This window comes from Chrysemys picta, chromosome 4 (genome assembly GCF_011386835.1).
Source record: "Chrysemys picta bellii isolate R12L10 chromosome 4, ASM1138683v2, whole genome shotgun sequence".
Lineage (NCBI taxonomy): Eukaryota > Metazoa > Chordata > Testudines > Emydidae > Chrysemys > Chrysemys picta.
In genome coordinates this window covers 125,529,583-125,550,256 of record NC_088794.1, presented here as the reverse complement: position 1 = coordinate 125,550,256, position 20,674 = coordinate 125,529,583, and the positions used below count along the sequence as shown (strand labels likewise).

The 20,674-nt window shown below is 39.5% G+C and overlaps 1 protein-coding gene across 3 annotated transcripts in view; it reads right to left on the bottom strand.

The window, feature by feature from the left end:
* Positions 1–20,674, bottom strand: part of CPSF2 (cleavage and polyadenylation specific factor 2) — a 29,908-nt gene that overhangs the window by 6,842 nt on the left and 2,392 nt on the right. For all 3 annotated transcript variants that reach the window (XM_005285432.5, XM_065595625.1, XM_065595624.1), the window contains 12 exons: positions 15,601–15,781; positions 12,995–13,154; positions 12,781–12,886; positions 10,847–10,976; positions 9,314–9,429; positions 8,524–8,711; positions 7,715–8,005; positions 6,319–6,419; positions 5,159–5,359; positions 4,320–4,472; positions 3,130–3,355; positions 914–1,216 (listed from right to left, as the gene is read on the bottom strand). In XM_005285432.5, the coding sequence (XP_005285489.1) occupies positions 914–1,216; positions 3,130–3,355; positions 4,320–4,472; positions 5,159–5,359; positions 6,319–6,419; positions 7,715–8,005; positions 8,524–8,711; positions 9,314–9,429; positions 10,847–10,976; positions 12,781–12,886; positions 12,995–13,154; positions 15,601–15,749 (2,124 nt within the window). In that variant the 5' untranslated portion in view covers positions 15,750–15,781. The remainder of the gene's footprint in view (positions 1–913; positions 1,217–3,129; positions 3,356–4,319; positions 4,473–5,158; positions 5,360–6,318; positions 6,420–7,714; positions 8,006–8,523; positions 8,712–9,313; positions 9,430–10,846; positions 10,977–12,780; positions 12,887–12,994; positions 13,155–15,600; positions 15,782–20,674) is intronic.

Below are 20,674 nucleotides of genomic sequence, written 5' to 3'. Positions count from 1 at the left end.
CAAGCCCCGAGCGAGTCCCAAGCAGGGCTGAAGCCCCAAGCCCCCTGCCTATATTTGAAAATATAGAAAACATCCAAAAATATTTAAATAAATGGTATTATGTTAATGTTTAACGGTGCAATTAAAACTGCGATTAATCGCAATTTATTTTTTAAATCTCAGGATTAATTGCAATTTATTTTTTTAATTGTTTGACAACCCAAATACCAACTGATTTCCAAAGCCATGTATGGTAAGTGCACAGGTCACATAATAAATAGAAAATTTTATTGCATCAGTACCTAGAAGCCCCATCTGAGATCAGGGTCACATTGTGGTAGGTACTGTATATTATATATAATAGAGAGGCATTCTCTGTCTTGAAGAGCTCACATCCTGAACAAAGAAAGCAGTAGCTGTGTAACAACTGTAAAAATCACACTAAGGGCTGGTCTTCAATATGGGGAGATAGACACTGCTGCAATCAATGCAGCAGCGATCGATTTAGCAGTTCTAGTGAAGACCCGCTAAATCGACGGCAGAGCGCTCTCTGGTCGACCCCGGTACTCCAGCTCTCCGAGAAGAGTAAGGAAATTTGAGGGGAGAGCATCTCCTGTCGACGCAGCACAGTGAAGACACTGGGGTAAGTCGACCTAAGCTATGTAGCTGGAGTAGCGTAATTTAGGTCGACTTACACCCATAGTGAAAATAAACCCTAAGACACCAATTTACAACATGAACAGTCCGATACTGGAGGCTTTATTCAAGCAAAGCTCCTGACTTTAAAGAGACTTTTATCTGAATAAGTCCCGCTTAAAGTCAGGCTTTAAATGTTGAAAAAACTATACCTGCAAATCATCCCCACAAATATAAGACTCAAATCCCCACAAATATAAAAGAGCATGTAGCCAAGAGAAGGCAAAAGCTTTTCTACCTCATGTGGTGGCAGTGGTTCTAGAGTAGGAATGATCTCACTCTCCTCACATACTTCCTTATCATCATCATCAAACAAACTCTTCATAGCCTTTTGCTGTGCTATAACACTGGAGTCAGAAGAAGGCATATCCACTTGCATTTCCAAGTCTTCTCCATCTTCTCTCAGTTCTCCTTCTTCCAGAATGACTCCGGTGTCCACTTTTGAAACCCGCATGTCCAGGACACCATCTATCCAAGCTAGTTCTGCATCTTTCGCTTTACAGAACTGAAGGGAGCTGACCAGCGAATCTTTTAACCTGACCTAAGTTGCACACAGACAAAAACTGTAATGACTTATTTACATAAGCAAACCTGACAGCACATTTCACAGGCTCTTAACACCAAACTTTTTTAAAATTAATAATTTCCCCATTCATTATGACACCATGTTGTTTGGATCCATCACACTCTTTGGAAAAAAAAACCCAGCAATAAGGCACAACACTAAGTGACAGAAGAGTACACACAGCTTGCACCTGACAATTGGTTTGGAAAGCAGCAGATAAAAACAAACCAATGTTAGTGCTCTTTCTTGGTAAAGATAAACAGATCAGACTGTGGCTTTTGAGACAGCAAGATCTTGTTCGGTTAAGGAGAGACTTTCATTGTAACTCTCCTTTTCACATATTTTTAATCTGAAATATTTTTCTGTAGGACAAACTATCCTTGATTGGTCTTGGGATGTTTAAGAATGGTTCCTTCTGCTATTTGAATTATTGCAGAGATTTAAAAAGAAAAAAAAAAAGCCATACAACTTATCAACTTTACATTAAAATGGCACTTATGTAGCTCTTTACCAGTCATGATGGGAAAACATTAAAAATCTAAACTTTAAGTGACTAAAACATCACTTTTAACCATATTAAACTAGAATCTAAGATTTTAACAGATTCCAGTAAAAACCTGCCTTTTTTGAGACATCACTATTCACAGTGGCATTGTATTCCCAGCCCCAGATGCTGCTGTTGGGATCAAGTGCATGAAGGAGACTTGCAAAGGTTTCATTATAAACACAAATCATAATCCTCCCAAAAAACAAATTTGATTTCTTCTTCTGATGCCCCCCCATCTGTTTCTTTTTCAGATGTTAATACTGCAAAGGCATGAACTAGCACTATGCAGAGAGCAGAAAATTTGTTCTGTGACTGATTTTGAAATCTGATTTTCTTCTGAATTAGAATGAGACTTGAAAGTTCTAAAGTTCTCCATAAAGGAAAACTCCAAAAAAAAAAAAAAAAATCTGTTTCAGGTCCATCAAAACATTTTATAAGAAGTTTTTTCAAAATGAAAAATCATAATGTTTTATTCCAGAACAGCTGAAATGAGATGTTTCAATACTGTTAGAACTTTACCCTGGTTTTCTAAAAACAAAAACCACCCAACAATTTCGAGAAGCATTTCAGTTTGGATTTCCATTGGAGTTTCTCCAATCAGCTCTCGCATGCTCTCTTTTATACACCGCTCCCTTCAAACTGAGGTATGTACTCTTCTCTCTAGCCCCATTGCCCCTCCATTAGATCTCTGCTTCGAAGCTTAGTTGGAACCATCTATAATGCTGACATGCTCAGGCAATTTCTCTAGTTTTTTTCATGTTACACACACAGAGGGACACACACACACACACACACACACACACACACACACACACACACACACACACACACACACACACACACAGTAATGGTATAGTTAAGGTTTTTAGTAAAATTAAGTTGCTCTTACTTGACATGCATATTTTCAGTTACTACTTGGGCTATTTCTTTTGCACCCAAAACTCTTATAGCAGTTTCAATAAGAATTTTGGATATACGTGGAATGCAGGACTGGGACTCAAATGGATATCTAAATATAGACAATGTGTTCAGCAGAGCAAGTTGAATGAGATACTTTCCTTTTGCACTTTATAATTGCAGGCTTAAATATGTAATCTTAAACGTCTATTAATGTAGTGATTACATAATGTGTAGGTATAACATATGTAATATCTACAAGATTATAATGGAAATGTTTCCATCTTTCCCCAGAAACAAGTTAATTGTCTTAAGTAGATGTAAGTGCTCATACCATTATCATCTTTCCCTCCAAAAGGCACAGCCAAATAATGACATAATCTGATCAATGTAGAGCTCTCACATCCCTCAGTACTCATACAATGGATGAATTCCACCATCTTACCTGATAGATGTGAGTCTCACTGGTTGCATCTACAGTTTCATGCAATTTAGGCATATAAACTTTAATATCTTTCCCACCAAAAGCTCTGCAAGACTCTGAAAGGTCCTGGCTGGCCTCAGGTGGACCGTGGACAATGATCAACTGTCGTGGCTTCATCTGGTTAATGATTTTTTTAATGGAGTCACCATCTGAGCGTCCTTCATAGTCTATGTATGTAACTCTGGCTCTAATTTGATTTTAAAAGAAAAAAATAATTAATGCTTTGTCCTAAATTTTGAGAGAATTATTATGTTGTCTTACTGCTGTATCACTTGCTCTTCCTTTCCCATTCCCTCTCCTGCCCTATCCCACATCATGTATAAAAGTAGACTAAACTCTTCAGAGTAGGAACCACGAGTCAAATTCTGTGTCACCTCCAGGAGGAGCAGCACAAGAGGTGCAGCCCAAAGGAAGCTTTAAGCCACTTTGTGCCTTCCTGACTTCAAAACAGGCCCCCAGCCTAGTTTAGGCAGCCTAAGGAAGTGGGTCTGTTGTAAGTTACAGAAGCCTCCCCAGTGTTGCTTGCAGCATAAGTCAGAATGGCAGTAGTTATGTGCACTATGCCCCCCAAAATGCCAGAGACTGCAAGAGGAAGAGAGTGGGGAGAAGGCCACAGTTGGGCCATATATGGCAGCCCAATGCAGCGCTTGCACCAGTGGAATTCTCCCCCAGCCCTTTAAACCACCCAAGCACCATCTAAGGTGGGGGTGAGGAAGAGAAAGGGGCAAAATCTTCTTTTGTGTCTTTTCATCTGTGCTACAAGGCACCTAGCATCCTTCTGGGTGCCATAAAATAATGATTAATGCTACATTGATGTAGTTTTCTTTCAATTAGTTTTCTTTACAAAAAAGGGATTTAATAGGTGATACTTGAAATACATGTGGCTATTTCAATGATTTTTCTACCCTTTTCACAAACTTGGAAAAAAAAAATATATATATATATATATATCTTCCAGTTCCCCAGAAAAATCTCCCTCTGGATTTGGAAAAAAAATAAGCAGCCATCATGAAGTTTCAGCCTGAAAATTATTTTTTTTGAGAAAAAACAAACAAACCATAAGCAACTAAACACTGTTTGCAATGCATCAGCCATTTCACTTGTGAATCCCTGACAAACAGTGCCCTCCAGTTTATCTAAAAATCACTCACTTTATTTCCATTGATTCTGTTGCTGAAATACATTTGGTAGGAACATCTGATAAATCTTGGTCCATAGGCTCATCTCCATTTGTCAGACCAGATTCTAATTTACTCTTTTCTTCTTCAGTTGCTTGAAGCTCTGGAACTAGGAAATCCTCAGGCCTAATGTTGAAATTTTTAATTATTTGTATTAAAGTAGCACCATGGTTCTAGGTGCTACACAAACCATATTTACTGTTACACTATATTACCGTTGAGTTGCTTTACAATTAAAAGTATATAAGCTCAGCAGAAATGCTTTTAAGATTACAATATCTAAACATGCTCAAGGATATTTCATCCCAGATTAACTATATTTCTTCCAGATTAATATCTTTTAGATATTCCAATTTCTGGCATTTACATTTAGCCAACAGTCTGCAAGATTCGCTCTATCTTTTTAGTCGGAGTTCCTTAAAAGGCAGATATCCTCTTTGTTGGAAGCCAGCGGTTTCTGTTTTCCCTCCTTTTCATTTTAAAGTTTACAAATCAGACTGTGTAATTTAAACAAAAATCAGGTTCACATTGAACAGAAAAGAATTTAATCACTACTCTCTTCTAGGATAAAGGAAGTGCCTAGAGAGGCAGCATGATTTAAATGGCTTGAGCAGGAGGAAAAAAGGAAGAACTTCTTAATTTCATTCCTGGCACTATCACTAATTTTCTGTGGGGCCTACAGCAACTTGTCTTAATTTTTGTCTGTTATCCTTTGTCTAAAGTGGGGATAATACCTACTTCACAGGTCTGTCGCAAGTGCTTCAAAAACAAAATACTATACAAATAATATTACTATTTTTTCCTGCACATACTTGATAATCTCCCCGTATTCATCCCATTTAATTCTTTCTTCTGGGGCTGGAAACATCGGATAAGACTTCTTGGCCTGTTTGAAGAAGCTTCCTTTTCGGCTTCCTTCACCTTTCATCATCAAGTCATGTTTAGTTTTATGCACTGATGGCTGATCAATATCCTCTTCAACATCACTCTCATCACTGGAATCAATATCTACCCTGAAATGTTACCCCAAAATGGATTTTAAGTTATTTTTTTTTTTAGTTTCATTTTACACACCCACCTACACACGTATAAAATTTCATTTTAAGTTACATACCAAACATTTGCTGGCCATTGCCTGCATTCAGATGGTCACATGCCCAATTTTGCAATTAATGAACATTTAGAAACATTTAAAATCAGTTATTGCTGAAGAACTAAGATGAGGCAGGCAAAGAGGCTGAAGGTGCTGTAGGCTAGGAGAAACACGTTGTGCAGTAGCAGTGACGGCTTCCCCTACTCTGCAAGCACCAGGGGCAGGGGGCTGAAGCCTCGGCCCGCTCACTCCACCCCTTCCCCCAAGCCTCCCCCCAACCCGCCTCTTCCCCCCCCCCCCCTTACTCCGCGTCCTCGCTCCTCCACCCTCCCTCCCCTGCCAGCGGCAATCAGCTGGCTTGCAACATTCAGGAGGCAGGAGTGAGGACATCACGCGCAGGCTCCCCCTCCCGTTCTGGGGCCAGGGGAGGGAGGGGGAGCCTGTGCGCCAAGTCCTCGCTCCTCCCCCCCCCTTGAACGCCGCAAGCCAGCTGATTGCCGCAGGCAGGAGGCGAGGGGAGGAGGGGGAAGGCGCTGATCTGCGGGGTCTGCCGGAGGGTGGGAGGTGGAGGGAGGGGGTAAAGGGGACGGGTGTAGGGGAGCTGATAGGGGGGCTGCCAGCTGTTGACAAAGCAGGCAGCCAAACAACCTTATAGCGAAGTATTGCACAAACTTTAAATGGAGCATGCTCTGTAATTGAGCAGGGACGTAAGATCGAAACAACGTTAAGCGAGAGGACGTTAAGTGGGGAGTTACTGTATTTTCACCTATGGAAGCTACAATTTTCAGCTATTTCCAAAAGGTAGTAAGGTATAGTGGTTACTTGAAAGCTGTGTCTTTGGCATTAAGAGCCCACTGCATTAATAAGAAATATACTTACTCTTTGGACTGTTCTAACTTTTTAGCTGCTTCTTTCTTTAGTTTCTCCTTTTCTAGGTACTCCTCAAGTTCCTTCCCTTCAAGTTTGACACGTTTCCTCAACTAAAAAGAAAAAGTGTGTGTGTGTGTGTGTGTAAAAATATAAGGAGAGGAAAAACTGCATTAGAGTAAGCAACTTCAAACAAGCTGTAACTTTTATTTGGAAGTTTTAATACCCCTTCTATTGCACCAATTAAAACTTTTACCCGGTCATAATCAGTATCAGGATACCAAAGTGATTAAGGCTACAGTCTGCCACCCACATTGAGTTCAGTAGGAACTTACTCTAAAATGTAAATAAAATCCCTAGTACTGCAGAAATTGAGCAAATATAGTATTACCATGCTTAACAATAAAATAGTTATAGTAAAACTGTATTAAAAAAATCAACTGATTCACTTTGCAAAACTCCTAAATTGAAACTGATCTTCATTTAGTAACTTACAGTGGGGGAATTATTTTTTCCCCTTCTTTCAGTAACTGAACAGGGCATAATTCACCCCCAAATAATATCTGGTGTTAGTATTCTGGTTTTCCTGTCTTTGCAACTGACAAACAAGAGCAGAATGTCAAACTTGAATACTATTATAGGGAACAGTAGCAAATTTTGCTCTGGCTTTAAAGAAGGCATACGACAGTATACGTTTTTCTAAATAATGCTGTATCCCGAGGTCAATAATGCATTTAGTGTCATTCTATGCTTTTAGGAAATTATAAAAGAAAGCTGCAGAATCTATATGGGAATTGCTAAAGAACCCCTTTAAAGTCACAGATGTGTACACTCCCATACACTCCCATAAAATTTGGCAGGTAGAATCATGAGCAGGTGTAATATGAAAAATGACTGAAAGCAGCTGTATAAGTCAACTATTCCCTTTTATTTTCCACCCTTCATTTTCTTTTTAAATTTCTTGTGTTATATTAACCTCACTCAGCTTGACTTTCTTTTTCCAAATGATTTTTTTGTCCAAATAAGCTAATGTACCTTGCCATCTAAACATCGACAGGAAACGGTACAATTCCTTTCTGTTTACTGTAACATGGGTGCGCTTCTGTGATTTGAAAGGTATTTTTAGCAATTTCTATGCTTATGCTACAGATTTTATAACCTTGCCCTTCAGCTAATATATTATAATTCCCTACCATAAAATCTACTTTTGATCTTATTCTTGTTTGACGATGCCATGCTTAACTGTAACTACAGTTTGACACGCCAGGAAATAAGTGGCTTAAGAATTCTCTCAGCAACTAGACAAAATTTTCAATAGTACAATCAGAAAAGAAATTTAAGCTAGGTCTTGCACACACTGCCACAGTTGTAAACATCAGAAAATCTGAACTGTAACGTATTTCCTTACCTCTATATCTATAACTTTTTCAGAAGGGTTATCTATGAGAAATCGTGCTAGCGTCCCAGGTGTGGTCCTATAAGTTAAAATGACAGAGTTTTTGGAATCCTGACACCACTGTATAAAGAGATCTCTTGAAAACCCACATTCCAAATCAGGCTGGCTGGCAAGCACGACTTTTGGGCTAGGCACTCGAGCCAGGTCAGAAAGACTATGACATAATGAGAGATGGCGGAATTGAAATGGATTGTTCCTCTTGTCTTCAAAACACCTCATCAGTTTGTCACTCATCCATTCAACCTAAGGGTGGTATTGGAAAAAAGTGCTAAGTCATCTGTAAGATTTTTACATGGTACTTTGTAATAACTAAAACTGATGTACAAACTCGATACTTGTACTTGACAACATTAAAAAATGCTCTTCTAGAGATTCTCAAGTTGACGGGTGCAGTATGCACACACATCAAATCAGTCTCTTTACCAATACCTCTTTGTGGGCAATCACATATCATGTATAAAAATTAAATATTCTTTATCACACCTGCAACGTAGGCTAACAGATCATGTGGTACAAAGAAAATGGATTTCCCTATCTATCAAGTCATACTACTGGCAGTATTCTGGTTGTATATTACTTGATGGAGGGAATTTAGATCATGAGTGCCCACTCTGAAATAGGGAAGTCAGACCAGTAACACAGAAATTTTTCTTCCTGTTAAACAGAACTACATGTCCTTGGATAAGCCTACTGTTATCAAGCAGCATTAAGAATGAAAATAATTAGCCCCTTCATAATTATATTTTAATATCAGAACACACCTGTGATTTAGAAAACTCCACTACATTGTAGCTGACATTATTTAAAAGTGCTAAAGAGTAGACTCCTAATCCTGCATCTTTTGTTCTCCAAATCTGATCAAGAAGTTGGGCAAGTTCCAGAACTCTGCCTGCTGTATCCACGGCTATTAACACATTTCCATCACCTCGCAAAGTCTCCAAGACATTGGCTGGAGTGGGATGGGAGGGGAGAAATAAAAAAATAAATAAAATCAAGTAGCTGCACATTGAACCACAATTAGAAGAGAAGAAAGATTTTTATTTTCTCTACCAAACATCAACTATAATCAGAGGAAAACTAAACTCAAAGATTAACTGACAATAAGCAGCACTGAAAAATCTCGGCTTCAAAGAGATATTGATGCACAATTCCCATTTTGGGAGCTGTGCCCCTTTTATAGAGCTTTGAAAGGCTCAGCCTTAATATTTAATAGTAATTTCTTTTTTAAAATCCATTTTAATCATTTTTTTTTAAATGAAGCACAAAGAACTATTGAAATTTACTTCCTTATCTCACAGGAACAGATAAGCTAAGGCTAGATCAAAACATGAAGTCTTTGAATCAATTTTAGCAAGCATGACTCAATCACTTCTTATCTGAAAATATGTTTATTCACAGGATCACTAGTGTTAGAAAAAATAAAAATAAATCAGAAACTTAAAAGAAAATTAAAGATTCTCAATTTTCATGTATATTGCATTTGTTGTAGAAGTTTATAACTCAATTGAAAAAGCATTACTACTGCTTTAACTGATTTGGCAAAATACATACTTAACAGTTGTTCATCTCTTTGCTTCCGTCTGGGTTGTACATAAGTAGCATTAAAGGAATCTGTGATAAGCAGCGAAGGCCTGCTCAACATTTCCAGAGAACATCCATTTAAATGGCTGAAGAAAAAGAAGTTAGGCCACACAAGTTCAGTTTTTGTATTTCTAACAACAAGGCAAAAAAAGTCATAAGATAGTTCTCAATGTGATAGTTTTCAATGTGCAGAACTGGCATTCCCCATTATTTGGCATATTTTCAATTAGATTCTTACTGTCTTTTAATAAACAACAACAAAAAACCTTGAAAAACCCCCTCTTTCGTAGGAATCGGATGATATTTCTTAAGAGAAAATGTACTAGAACATGGATGATCTGGCTTCATAACCATGTACTTATGCCATGTTTAGAAAGAAGAGTTTTTTGTTAGGCCAAAAGCATGGCACTTCACCCTGCTTTCATCTTCTACTTGTCATGCCTTTCCTTCCCCGAAATCTCTCACCACCCCTTAAATTTAGTTTAAGACAAACAAACCCCAAATAATTTGTTTTAAGTCTGCAAACTTCTTCCACTCTGATTTTATTCTTGTCTCCATTTGTCCCTTTGACACATTTTAATTTAAAACAAAACTTCCTAAAGCAACACAGAATATAATCTCTCTTTTTTGTGGGAGTGGGGGGAAGAGAGGGGAGATTTGCCCTCTTCTCTTTTTAAAGGATCTTAAACATTTTCACAATAATCTAAATATAATTATTTCCTCATTTTAAGCACCAAGTCACCTATGTACTTTTTTCATTGTCTAAGAAATGCCTGTCCCATTTCACTTATTCTTGAATTACTTCTTTATGAGACCAGCTGTGAATACTCCTACAAGCAAAAATTGCCCTGTAATCACATTTTGATCAAAGGAGAAAATTAACACTGCAATTTCCCACAAATATAAATCTAAGATTCAAACCCTCCTTCTCCCCCACATTACCCCCCCTCCCCGCCACACACACACACTGAAGCCTTTGGTATCTGCATTTTGTACCTAGATTACTATGCAACATTTATGTCTGTCCTGACTCCCACCGCATCTGCAGTCTTGATTACAAGTTGGACCATATATTGGCATTCAGGGGCTCATTAGCATGGTCGTTTTTCCCCTGATAAAAGGGACAGTTATTTATCATTGTCTTAATCTTCTTCTTAGAAGATTGCTTCTTTTTATTTTTATTAAAAAAATACACTATTTATATTTTTTATTCTCCTTTTTCAACTGGGAGGAGAGATATCCCCTCCTCTCCCCAACGGTAGCACTGCACATTTTCTGTTTCAAAACTTACAATTAAATTGAAAACAGGATTTGAGAAGGAGGAAACAGAGATCTTACTGCTCTGTTGTACATAGCCATCATCAAATCCAGCTATTTTAGTTGAAGTGAAGTTTGCAATCTTAAATACTTGCACTGGCATGAAATATTATCAGGCACTGTTAAATTATATTGCAATACTAACTGAAATTTGGGGAAAAAAATGATTTGCTGTGTTGTACATACATCTCCCTCTTGTGGTTGAAGTCAACAGCATAAACAATTTCTTCTTCTCCATCTTTGACAATCTTCCAAATTGTGCCTCCTATCATGTGACCAGCCGGCAGTGGTGTAATAGAAAGACCATGCCCTTTCCCTATAGGAACAATATTGTAACCTCTCAATATTTCAGATATAGCATGCATATTACAATATATTATCCCAACCACAAGGCAGTTTGAAATAAATCACTAACCCAGAGTTACTAGTGAGGGAGATCAGAAATCATTATTCCCTCCAGCCTGACTACTAACAACAGTGTAAGGTTCCAGTATTCCCTGTGATTAAGGATTCTTCCCCATGTGGCCTCCGGGAAATGGAGAGCTGGGAAAGGTACACCAATCTCAGGTTAAGTTTGTTCCAGTTGTGCTGCATTGCCCATGAAAACAGGAGGAAAAGAAACACACAACTGGCAGCACTTTTTGCCAGTTATTCTATGAACATAACATACAAACCACACTGGTGAAATGCAGCCATCTCTGGGGTAGAGAGTGGTTGCATTTACCCACTCTCTACCCCAGAGATGCAATATTACAGAGCTAACAGCAAGTGAACAGCAAGCTTTAAATAATTAAAGTTTCTAGGAAATTACAGAAGGTGCATGTAGTTACACAGATTAGAAATCAGCCAGACCATGAGGGGACACACACATTTCTTATGAAAAATATCAGGAAATGTGTTTCTAGTGTGCCACAGTATAGGTAATATACTACTTATCTGCACGGAAATACTCTTAGAATTGATGACAACACACAAGTGTGGTCATGCAGCAGTAGAGGGAAAGATGGAGCATAACTTAGCCTGTAACCAGTACAAACATTCTAATCTTAGAAGTGTCCAGCACACACTCTCTGAACTCATTTACATTACAAATATGACAAGTCAGGGGACCCAGTTATAAGACAGTTCAAACTTTACATGTATTCTCATTGGTTTAGTTAGTGTGGACAGGACTTAACTTTGTCCCAATAAATGTGTTAATGCCTTAAACCAGTGGCTCTCAACCTTTCCACACTACTGTACCCCTTTCAGGAGCCTGATTTGTCTTGTGTATCCCCAAGTTTCACCTCACTTAAAAACTACTTGCTTACAAAATCAGACATAAAAATACAAAAGTGTCACAGTGCACTATTACTGAAAAACTGCTCTCTCATTTTTACCATATAGTTATAAAATAAATCAATTGGATTATAAATATTGTACTTACATTTCAGTGCATTGTACATAGAGCAGTATAAACAAGTCATTTTTTGAAAATTTAGTTTGTACTGACTTCTCTAATGCTTTTTATGTAGCCTGTTGTAAAATTCGGCAAATATCTAGATGAGTTGATGTACCCCCTGGAAGACCTCTGCATACCGCCAGGGGTAGAAATACCCCTGGTTGAGAACCACTGCATTAGACTACTATAATTTGAGCAGAAATCTCCAACACTCCTGTCCATTTCCTGAAGAACTTGCTTTTCTATTTTTATTTGTGCTCCTTTTCACTTGAGGAAAATATGTAAGCAACTGTCAATAATGTTGCCTTCAATTAGCTAGCAACAAGATATATTTTAGAGATGTGGAAGGTATCAAAAAAAAATAAAGATGAGAAATAAAACATAGGATAGGACAGTCAAATTCAATTAGGCATAATCCTTACTAACTTTAACTTCAATGGGAGTTGGGCCTTTTTCTGAAATGTAATCATTGGGGCAGAGCCTCAGCTGGGGGTGGAGCTATCACAGCTTACACCAATGAGGATCTGTTACTTTGTGGTGCTACTGATCCACTTTTAGTGAGTCAGAGGACCTATGCCAAGTACTCTCCTCAAAAAAGCAAACTCCAGTTCAAAATGAAAATGCACAGTAAATCCATTAAAAGACAAGTCAGCTTCTGCATCTTTTGCTGTGTTTTTACCTTTCAAGTTCACAATCTGAGAGAACTTGAGCTGCTGTATTTTATCAAAAGCTGCATCTACATCATCCAATGTAAAGAGAGTGAAATCTTCTGTATTGTGGCGAGACTAGCACAAAAAGGAAACAAAGGAAAACATATTAAAAAGCCCGAAAATCATCTTATATGAAACAGTTTAATAAATTAAATACATGTGAAAATGAGAAATAAAATATACCTGATAGAGATCATACATAAACATTTGTCCCATTTTATACACAGGAATGGTTGCATAAATAGCACAATTTAAACCCATTTTTCCAACTGCATATGGGAGAGCACCAAGATGTAGAGGATCAGGGTGAGAAAGTAGCACTGCATCAACCTGGTGTACATATCTAGGAGGGAAAAGGAAATATACGTGAAAAAAATTACTGAAAAAAAAAAAGAAAGCCTATTTGTGGTAACATCAAGTGCAACACTGAAATGCCAAGCAGAAAAAAAATCACTCAGTTTATCCCCAACAGAATGGGGACTTTGAACTAAGGAAAAGTTTTAATAGCTGTTATAAAAAATAAAGATTAAGGATAAAATTTTAAGAAGCTCTGAAGTGACTTAGGAGCCTAAGTGCCCAAGTCATTTTTCAAAATGGGACTTAGGATCCCAAGTCACTTAGAGTAAACGTTTCAAAAGTGTCTAATTTCCTAATTTGGCAAACTCCAAACTCACAGGAATTGCATTACTACTATTTCAGACAAGTGATAAATAGTAAGATAAGGGATTAAAATATTTCCAAATTGAAATAGCTTGAATCCAGTGTTTAAACAGATTTAGTATGCAATTTCCCTTAGCTTTTCGCAAAACTAGTTTTCCAAAGCTCTTTGAAAACTATACACAGTTAATTATTTATGACTGTTTGGTTGGCTCTGGAACATGAATACTTCTAGCTGTACCATGCCAACCTGACATTTTAATGTAGTATTTTCTTTCTCCTCCAGAATGATTATGCTTGTTTAGTGCTTATTTGTATTACAATTATAAATCATAAAATGTGAGATGACTTAATATCCTTGCTACATAATTGAATGGCTAACACTATCAAAAGATTTTAAGAAACATTACATTTATTAATTGTGAAATTAAATTAGCCTAGGACTCAGGGCCCAATTCTACAGCCTTTACTCACTCGAATAGTCCCATTTAAAAAACAGGAGTAAAGGCTACAGAATCAAGTCCCAAATCTGTAAAAGCCAAACTAAAAAAATATCTATTTAAAGAAAGAGGAAGAGGTCAAATGTAAATATTTCAAACAACAGTAAGTGGCTAGATTGTTTTTTAAAAAGTAAGAAAATCGATTCTTTGACCTACTGGCTAAACATTTTATAAAAACAGAGACATCTTGAACAACAGACAAGTGAAAAAAATGTTTTATTCTGAAATGCTAACAGCATGTTTATTACCCATATTTGAGTAGCACATGTAGCAGGAAAACCCTTTTGTTGAAGAATAACTGTCTGGTTCAAGAAACTTTTCAAAATATTAAAGGCCATATTGCAATTATTGTATCATAATGTGTACTTGAAAGATTTTAATGTGTGATGATGCTATGAATAGTAATAAAAATTGGCATTGTGAGGATTTTATGTTCTCTCAGGAACTTCCATATTTAGACCCCCATCTTGTAATCACAGGGAGTACAGGATGACCCCTTTCTGCACATGCACAGAGCCATCATTGAATTAAATGGGGTTCAGTGCAAGAGCCCACCTGTATGCATTTGCTGCAGAACTGAGGTCTAACTTGCTCAGTTTAAAACACAGATTTTTTTTTCCTGACAGCCCAAACACCCGATAGCAGGTGAGGGTCAAACTGTTTTCTTTCTGGCTTATACATGATCAGCAGTAAGAGTCTACTATTTGTATTTAGTTAATTCTGTTGATAATTAAGGCTATGTTTTAGTCACAAGTATTTTTAGTAAAAGTCATGGACAGGTCACAGGCAGTAAACAAAAATTCACTGCCTGTGACCTGTCCATGACTTTTACTAAAAATATCTGACTAAAACTTGGGAGGGGGGCCGCGGGCGCTGAGGAAAGTGGCTCAGGACCCCTGCTGGTGCTGGGGGGGTGAGGTGGGGAAGGTTGGCAGAGCCTCCATACCTGGTCCCATGTCCCCGCAGCTCCTAGGCAGCGCAGGGGCATAAGCACTGGCTACCGCAGCTCTCACTGGCCAGGAACCCCAGCCAAAGGGAGCTGCGGGGGCGGGACCTGTGGACACAGGCAGCGCGGAGCCAGTTCCCCCAGTTCGCCTGGGAGCTGCAGGGCCATGCCAGTGGGAGCCCCCCACCCTGAGGTAGGCGCTCCCAACACTCTGCCCCTAGTCAGAGCGCCCTCCCACACACCCAAACTGTTGTTGCTGGCCCAGAGGCTGCCCACTTTGGGCAGCCCCTGAGCCAGACCCAGCCACTGCAGAAGTCATGGAATCCATGGCCTCCCTGACAGACTCGCAGCCTTATTGATAATACATAAGCCAGAACTGACCCAAGCTAAGTAACTCATAGCTGTATATATTGGATCTGCAGGGCTATTAGATATAAAAAAAAATATATTTATGTAACTAATGCAAGTTGATATAACTCAGAATACACACAGAGCAGATTTATTTATTAAAAAGGTTTTAGAAGAGTGATTTTCCCCATCATATATGCAATTTTAAACAGAAAAAAAAAATTGGATTTTTATTCTACATCATGAGCATAAAATATCATGCTTTAAAACATGCAGTAATGTGTTTTCAGGGCTTTTATTAAAAAAAAAAAAAAACCAAAGGATAAGCAATTACTTACTTCCTTAGAGAATCGATGATATCCATTGAAAAATTCTCATCCCAGCCACAGTCCAATAAAAAACGAAACTCGTCTACCTGCAGCAGATAGCAGAGAGCAGATTCCTCCTGCACCCCTGAGAGCGTAGTCAACTTGATAATGGAGGTCATTTTGCTGTCCAAATGTCTGCTTACCAAAACAACTATTTTAAAAAGAAAAAAAAATGTAAACATCTAATACAAAAGAAGTTTGTATTTAGATATTTAGACCAACCGTTATTTTATCATTTGTGTAAACATATGCAAGTCAGTAATAATTTTGTATTATTATTATTACTAGATAATACCTCGTTATCAATTACCAGAAATTCTACTGACACTATTATTTGAGCTGCTGTATTTTAAATACAAACACAGAAAACAATCTCTTATTGTTCTGAGATTGGGATTGTTTTCAGATACTTCCTTAAAACCTAACAAATTTTATTGATGTCAACAATCAAAAATGTTGCAAGTCAATGTATGTCCTATTTAAAAGGGATTGTTCATTAAAAGAGACCTGGATGGAGATAAATAGACATACACAAGCTTCCACTGAAGATGAAGAGAAAGGCAGATTGACAAAGAAACAGAAAAAGCCTGAGAAACTAGATCATAGAAGTGTAGGACTGGAAGGGACCTCAATAAGTCATCTAGTCCAGTTCCCTGCACTCAAGGCAGGACTAAGTAATAACTAGACCATTCCTGACAGATAATTGTCTAATCCAGTGGTTCTCAAACTTCATTGCACCGCGACTCCCATCTGATAACAAAAATTACTACACAGGGCGGGGGGGCAAGCCCGAGCCCCGACACCCCATGGAGGGAGGCTGTAACCTGAGTCTTGCTGCACAAGGCCCAGCAAGAGAACTAGATAAATTCATGGAGGTTAAGTCCAATAATGGCTATTAGCCAGGATGGGTAAGGAATGGTGTTCTTAGCCTGTTTGTCAGAAGGTGGAGATGGATGGCAGGAGAGAGATCACTTGATCATTGCCTGTTAGGTTCACTCCCTCTGGGGCACCTGGCATTGGCCACTGTTGGCAGACAGGATGCTGGGCTGGATGGACCCTTGGTCTGATCCAGTATGGCCATTCTTATGTTTTATGTGTTCTTAAGTCTAACACCAGCCCTGGTGACCCCATTAAAACAGCGCTACAACCCAGTTTGAGAACCGCTGGACCTGTTTTTAAAAACTTCAAAAACAAAGATTCCACAACCTCCCTGTGCAATGTTTCAGTGCTTAACTTCCCTGACAGTTACAAAGTTTTTCTAATGCCCAACCTAAACCACCCCCGCTGCAATTTAAGCCCATTGCTTCTTGTCCTATCCTCAAAGGTTAGAGAACAATTTTTCTCCCCACTCCTTGTAACAAACTTCTATGTCCCCTCTCCCCACATCTTCTCTTCTCCAAACTAAACAAACCCAATTTTTTAGTCTTTCCTCATAGGTCATGTTTTTCTAGACCTTTAATCATTTTTGTTGATCTCTTCTGGACTTTCTCCAGTTTGTCCACATCTTTCCTGAAATGCAGCACCCGGACCTGGACACAATACTCCAGTTGAGGCCATATTAGCATGGAGTAGGGTGGAAGAATTACTTCTTGTGTCTTGCTTATAACACTCCTGCTAATACATCCCCTTTTTTTGCAACAGTGTTAAATGGTTGACTTATATTTAGTTTGTGATCCACTATAATCTCCAGATCCCTTTCCACAGTACTTCTTCCTAGGCAGTCATTTCATATTTTGTATGTCTGTAATTGATTGTTCCTTCCTAAGTGGAGTATTTTGCATTTGTCCTTACTGAATTTCATCCTATTTACTTCATACCATTTCTCCAGTTTGTCCAGATCACTTTGAATTTTACAGTAGAACCTCAGATTTATGAACATCTTGGGAGTGGAGGTTGTTCGTAACTCTGAACAAAACATGTTTGTTCTTGCAAAAGTTTACAATGTACATTGACTTAATACAGCTTTGAAAATTTATTATGCACAAGAAAAATGCTGCTTTTAACCATCTTAATGTAAATGAATCAAGCACAGAAAGAGTACCTTATCAAATCTTTTTTTTAAAAACTTTCCCTTTATATTTTTAGTAGTTTATATTTACCACAGTACTGTACTTGCTTTTTTTTGGGGGGGGGGGGGGAAGGAGTGCCTCTGGTGCTGCCTGACCGCATACTTCTGGTTTCAAATGAAGTGTGTGGTTGACCGGTCAGTTTGTAACTCTGGTGTTCATAACTCTGAGGTTCTACTGCAATCCTATCCCCTAAAGCACTTGCAACCCCTCCCACCTTGGTATCAAACTTTATACGTGCACTCTCTATGCCATTATCTAAATCATTTATGAAGATATTGAACAGAACTGGACCCAGGACCGATCCTGCAGGACCCCACTAGATATGCCCTTCCAGTTTCATTAAGAACCACTGATAACTACTCTCTGGGAATAGTTTTCCAACCAGTTATGCAGCCAACTTATAGCTCCAGCTAGGTTATATTTCCCTAGTTTGTTTATGAGAAGGTCATGCAAGACAGTATCAAAAACCTTCCTAATGTCAAGATATACCACATCTTACTCTTGAGGAAATTCTGCACCAAAAAATTAAAAATTCTGCACATATTTTAAAACTCTGCATATTTTGTCAATAAATGTACAGGCTCTAACATGGCAGTCGGGAGCACTTGCCACTGGCTGCATGGAGGTGGGAGATCACCCTGCAGCGCCTCTCCAGAAACAAACTCAGCAGTGATGCTCCTCCTGACCCTCACACAGTGCAAGGGCTTTGCCTATCCCACAAACAGCCCAGAGTCATGCTCCTCCACACCAGATGAACCAAGATAGCAAGCGAGAGGGGCATCGTCTCTCACACATACCCACTGGTCCCCAATCCAGGTGTGGGGCAGGCAGGCTCAGACCTGCAGGACCCAAGTGTGGAGGAGGAATCCAGAAGTGGGGTGAGGGAGTACTATGTGGGACAAGCTGGATGTGGGGGGGCTCAGTGGAGCGGTCCCTAGTCTCTGTTTGCCAGAAGCTGGGAACGGGCAACAGGGGATACATCACTTGATGAATCCCTATTCTGTTCATTCCCTCTGAAGCACCTTGGCCAATATCGGAAGACAGGATTCTGGGCTAGATGGACCTTTGGTCTGACCCAATATGGCTATTCTTATGGTCTGAGTGTGAAAGGGGTGGGGGGGTAACTAGATGCAGAGGGGCTCATTGGGGGGGTTCCCAATGCAGAGAGAATGGGACTCTGCAGAGGGGTCCAGGTGAAGATGGTTGGGGCTCAGCAGGGAGGTGTGGGGGAGATGGGAATCAGAAGAGAGGGTGTGAGAGGTTCAGAGAGGGGGTCCAGGTGCTGGGGCAGAAGTCCGGGTGCAGCTTGGTTGAGTCTCAGTCAGTTGGGGGTCCAGATACAGAGCTTGTTAGGATGGTCCAGGGAGAAGTCCATTAGGGTGGGGGCTCAACAGGGGTTGGTATGGATTCAGGGGCGGCACTCCAGATGCAGTGGGACGGAATCAACCGGGTGGAGGTTCAAGCGCAGGTAGGGCAAGGCTCAGCAGGCATAGGTATGAAGAGATCTGGATGCAGGGGGGTTGGGCGGACAGGGGAGCAGGTCCCCATACAGTGACCCCCCACTCCCATGGCTGAAGGAATGATGGGGGCAGGAAGTGGGGACGCAGAGCTTCCTGCAGCCAGGAGAGGTTTCTGGGGGTGGGTCTGACCCAGCCCCAGCCGCTACTTGTGAGGGAAGAGGAAGTTCTGTCCTCCCCAGCCCAGCCGAGACTAGCAGCTGAGCCTGGCACAGGGCAGGAGCCACCAGCCGCGGCATCCCCCCCCATAGTGATTTACCTGTCCGTTGGCTGCTTTGGGCACCCGAAACGACATGCCCGTGCTGCTGGGGAGGAGCCCCATGACCACTCTTGCGACTTCCCTTTGCTTCCCCCTCAGAAATCATATTTCTACAGGGAAGCAATGAAATCTGCAGAAGCCATGAATTCTGCATGCAGACAGTGGTGCAGAATTCCACCAGGAGTAAACATCTACCATTTTCCCCCATCCACAAAGGCTTGTTACTAAGGCTGTTGATTAATTGCAGTTAACTCACGTGATTAACAAGGTGATTAAAACTCTGATTAAGTGTGATTAATTTTTGAGTTAAACAATAGAATACCAATTGAAATTTATTAAAAAAAATTTGGATGTTTTTCGCATTTTCAAGTATATTGGTTTCATTTACAACACAGAATACAAAGTGTACAGTGCTCACTTTATATAACTTTTTATTACAAATATTTGCACTGTAAAAATGGTAAATAAAAGAAACCATATTTTTCAGTTCACCTCATACAAGTACTGTCGTGCAATCTCTTTCGTGAAACAACTTACAAATGTAGACTTTTTGGTTACATAACTGCACTCAAAAACAAAACATTGCAAAACTTTAGAGCCTACAAGTCCACTCGGTGCTACTTTTTATTCAGCCAATCACTAAGACAAACAAGTTTGTCTACATTTACTGAAGATAAAGCTACCCACTTCTTATTTACATCACCAGAAAGTGAGAACAAGCGTTCGCGTGTGACTTTTGTAGCCGGCATTGCAAGATATTTACGTGCCAGATATGCTAAACATTTGTATGCCCCTTCCTGCTTCAGTGACCATTCCAGAGGATATGCTTCCATGTTGATGATGCTCATTAACAAAATGCAAAGGTACCAACCTCAGAGGGATGAGGTGTGGAGCATGCTTTCAGAAGTCTTAAAAGAGCAACATTCTGACATGGAAACTACAGAACCTGAACCACCACCACAAAAAAAAAAAAAAAAAACCACACTACACCCACCCAACCTTCTGCTGGTAGCATTTGACTCAGATAATGAAAATGAACATGCATCAGTCCGAACTGCTTTGGATGGTTATTGAGCAGCACCTGTCATCAGCATGGACGCACGTCCCCTGAAATGGTGGTTAAAACAGGAAGGGACATATGGATCTTCAGTGCATCTGGCATCTAAATATCTTGCAAGGCCAGCTACAACAGTGCCGTA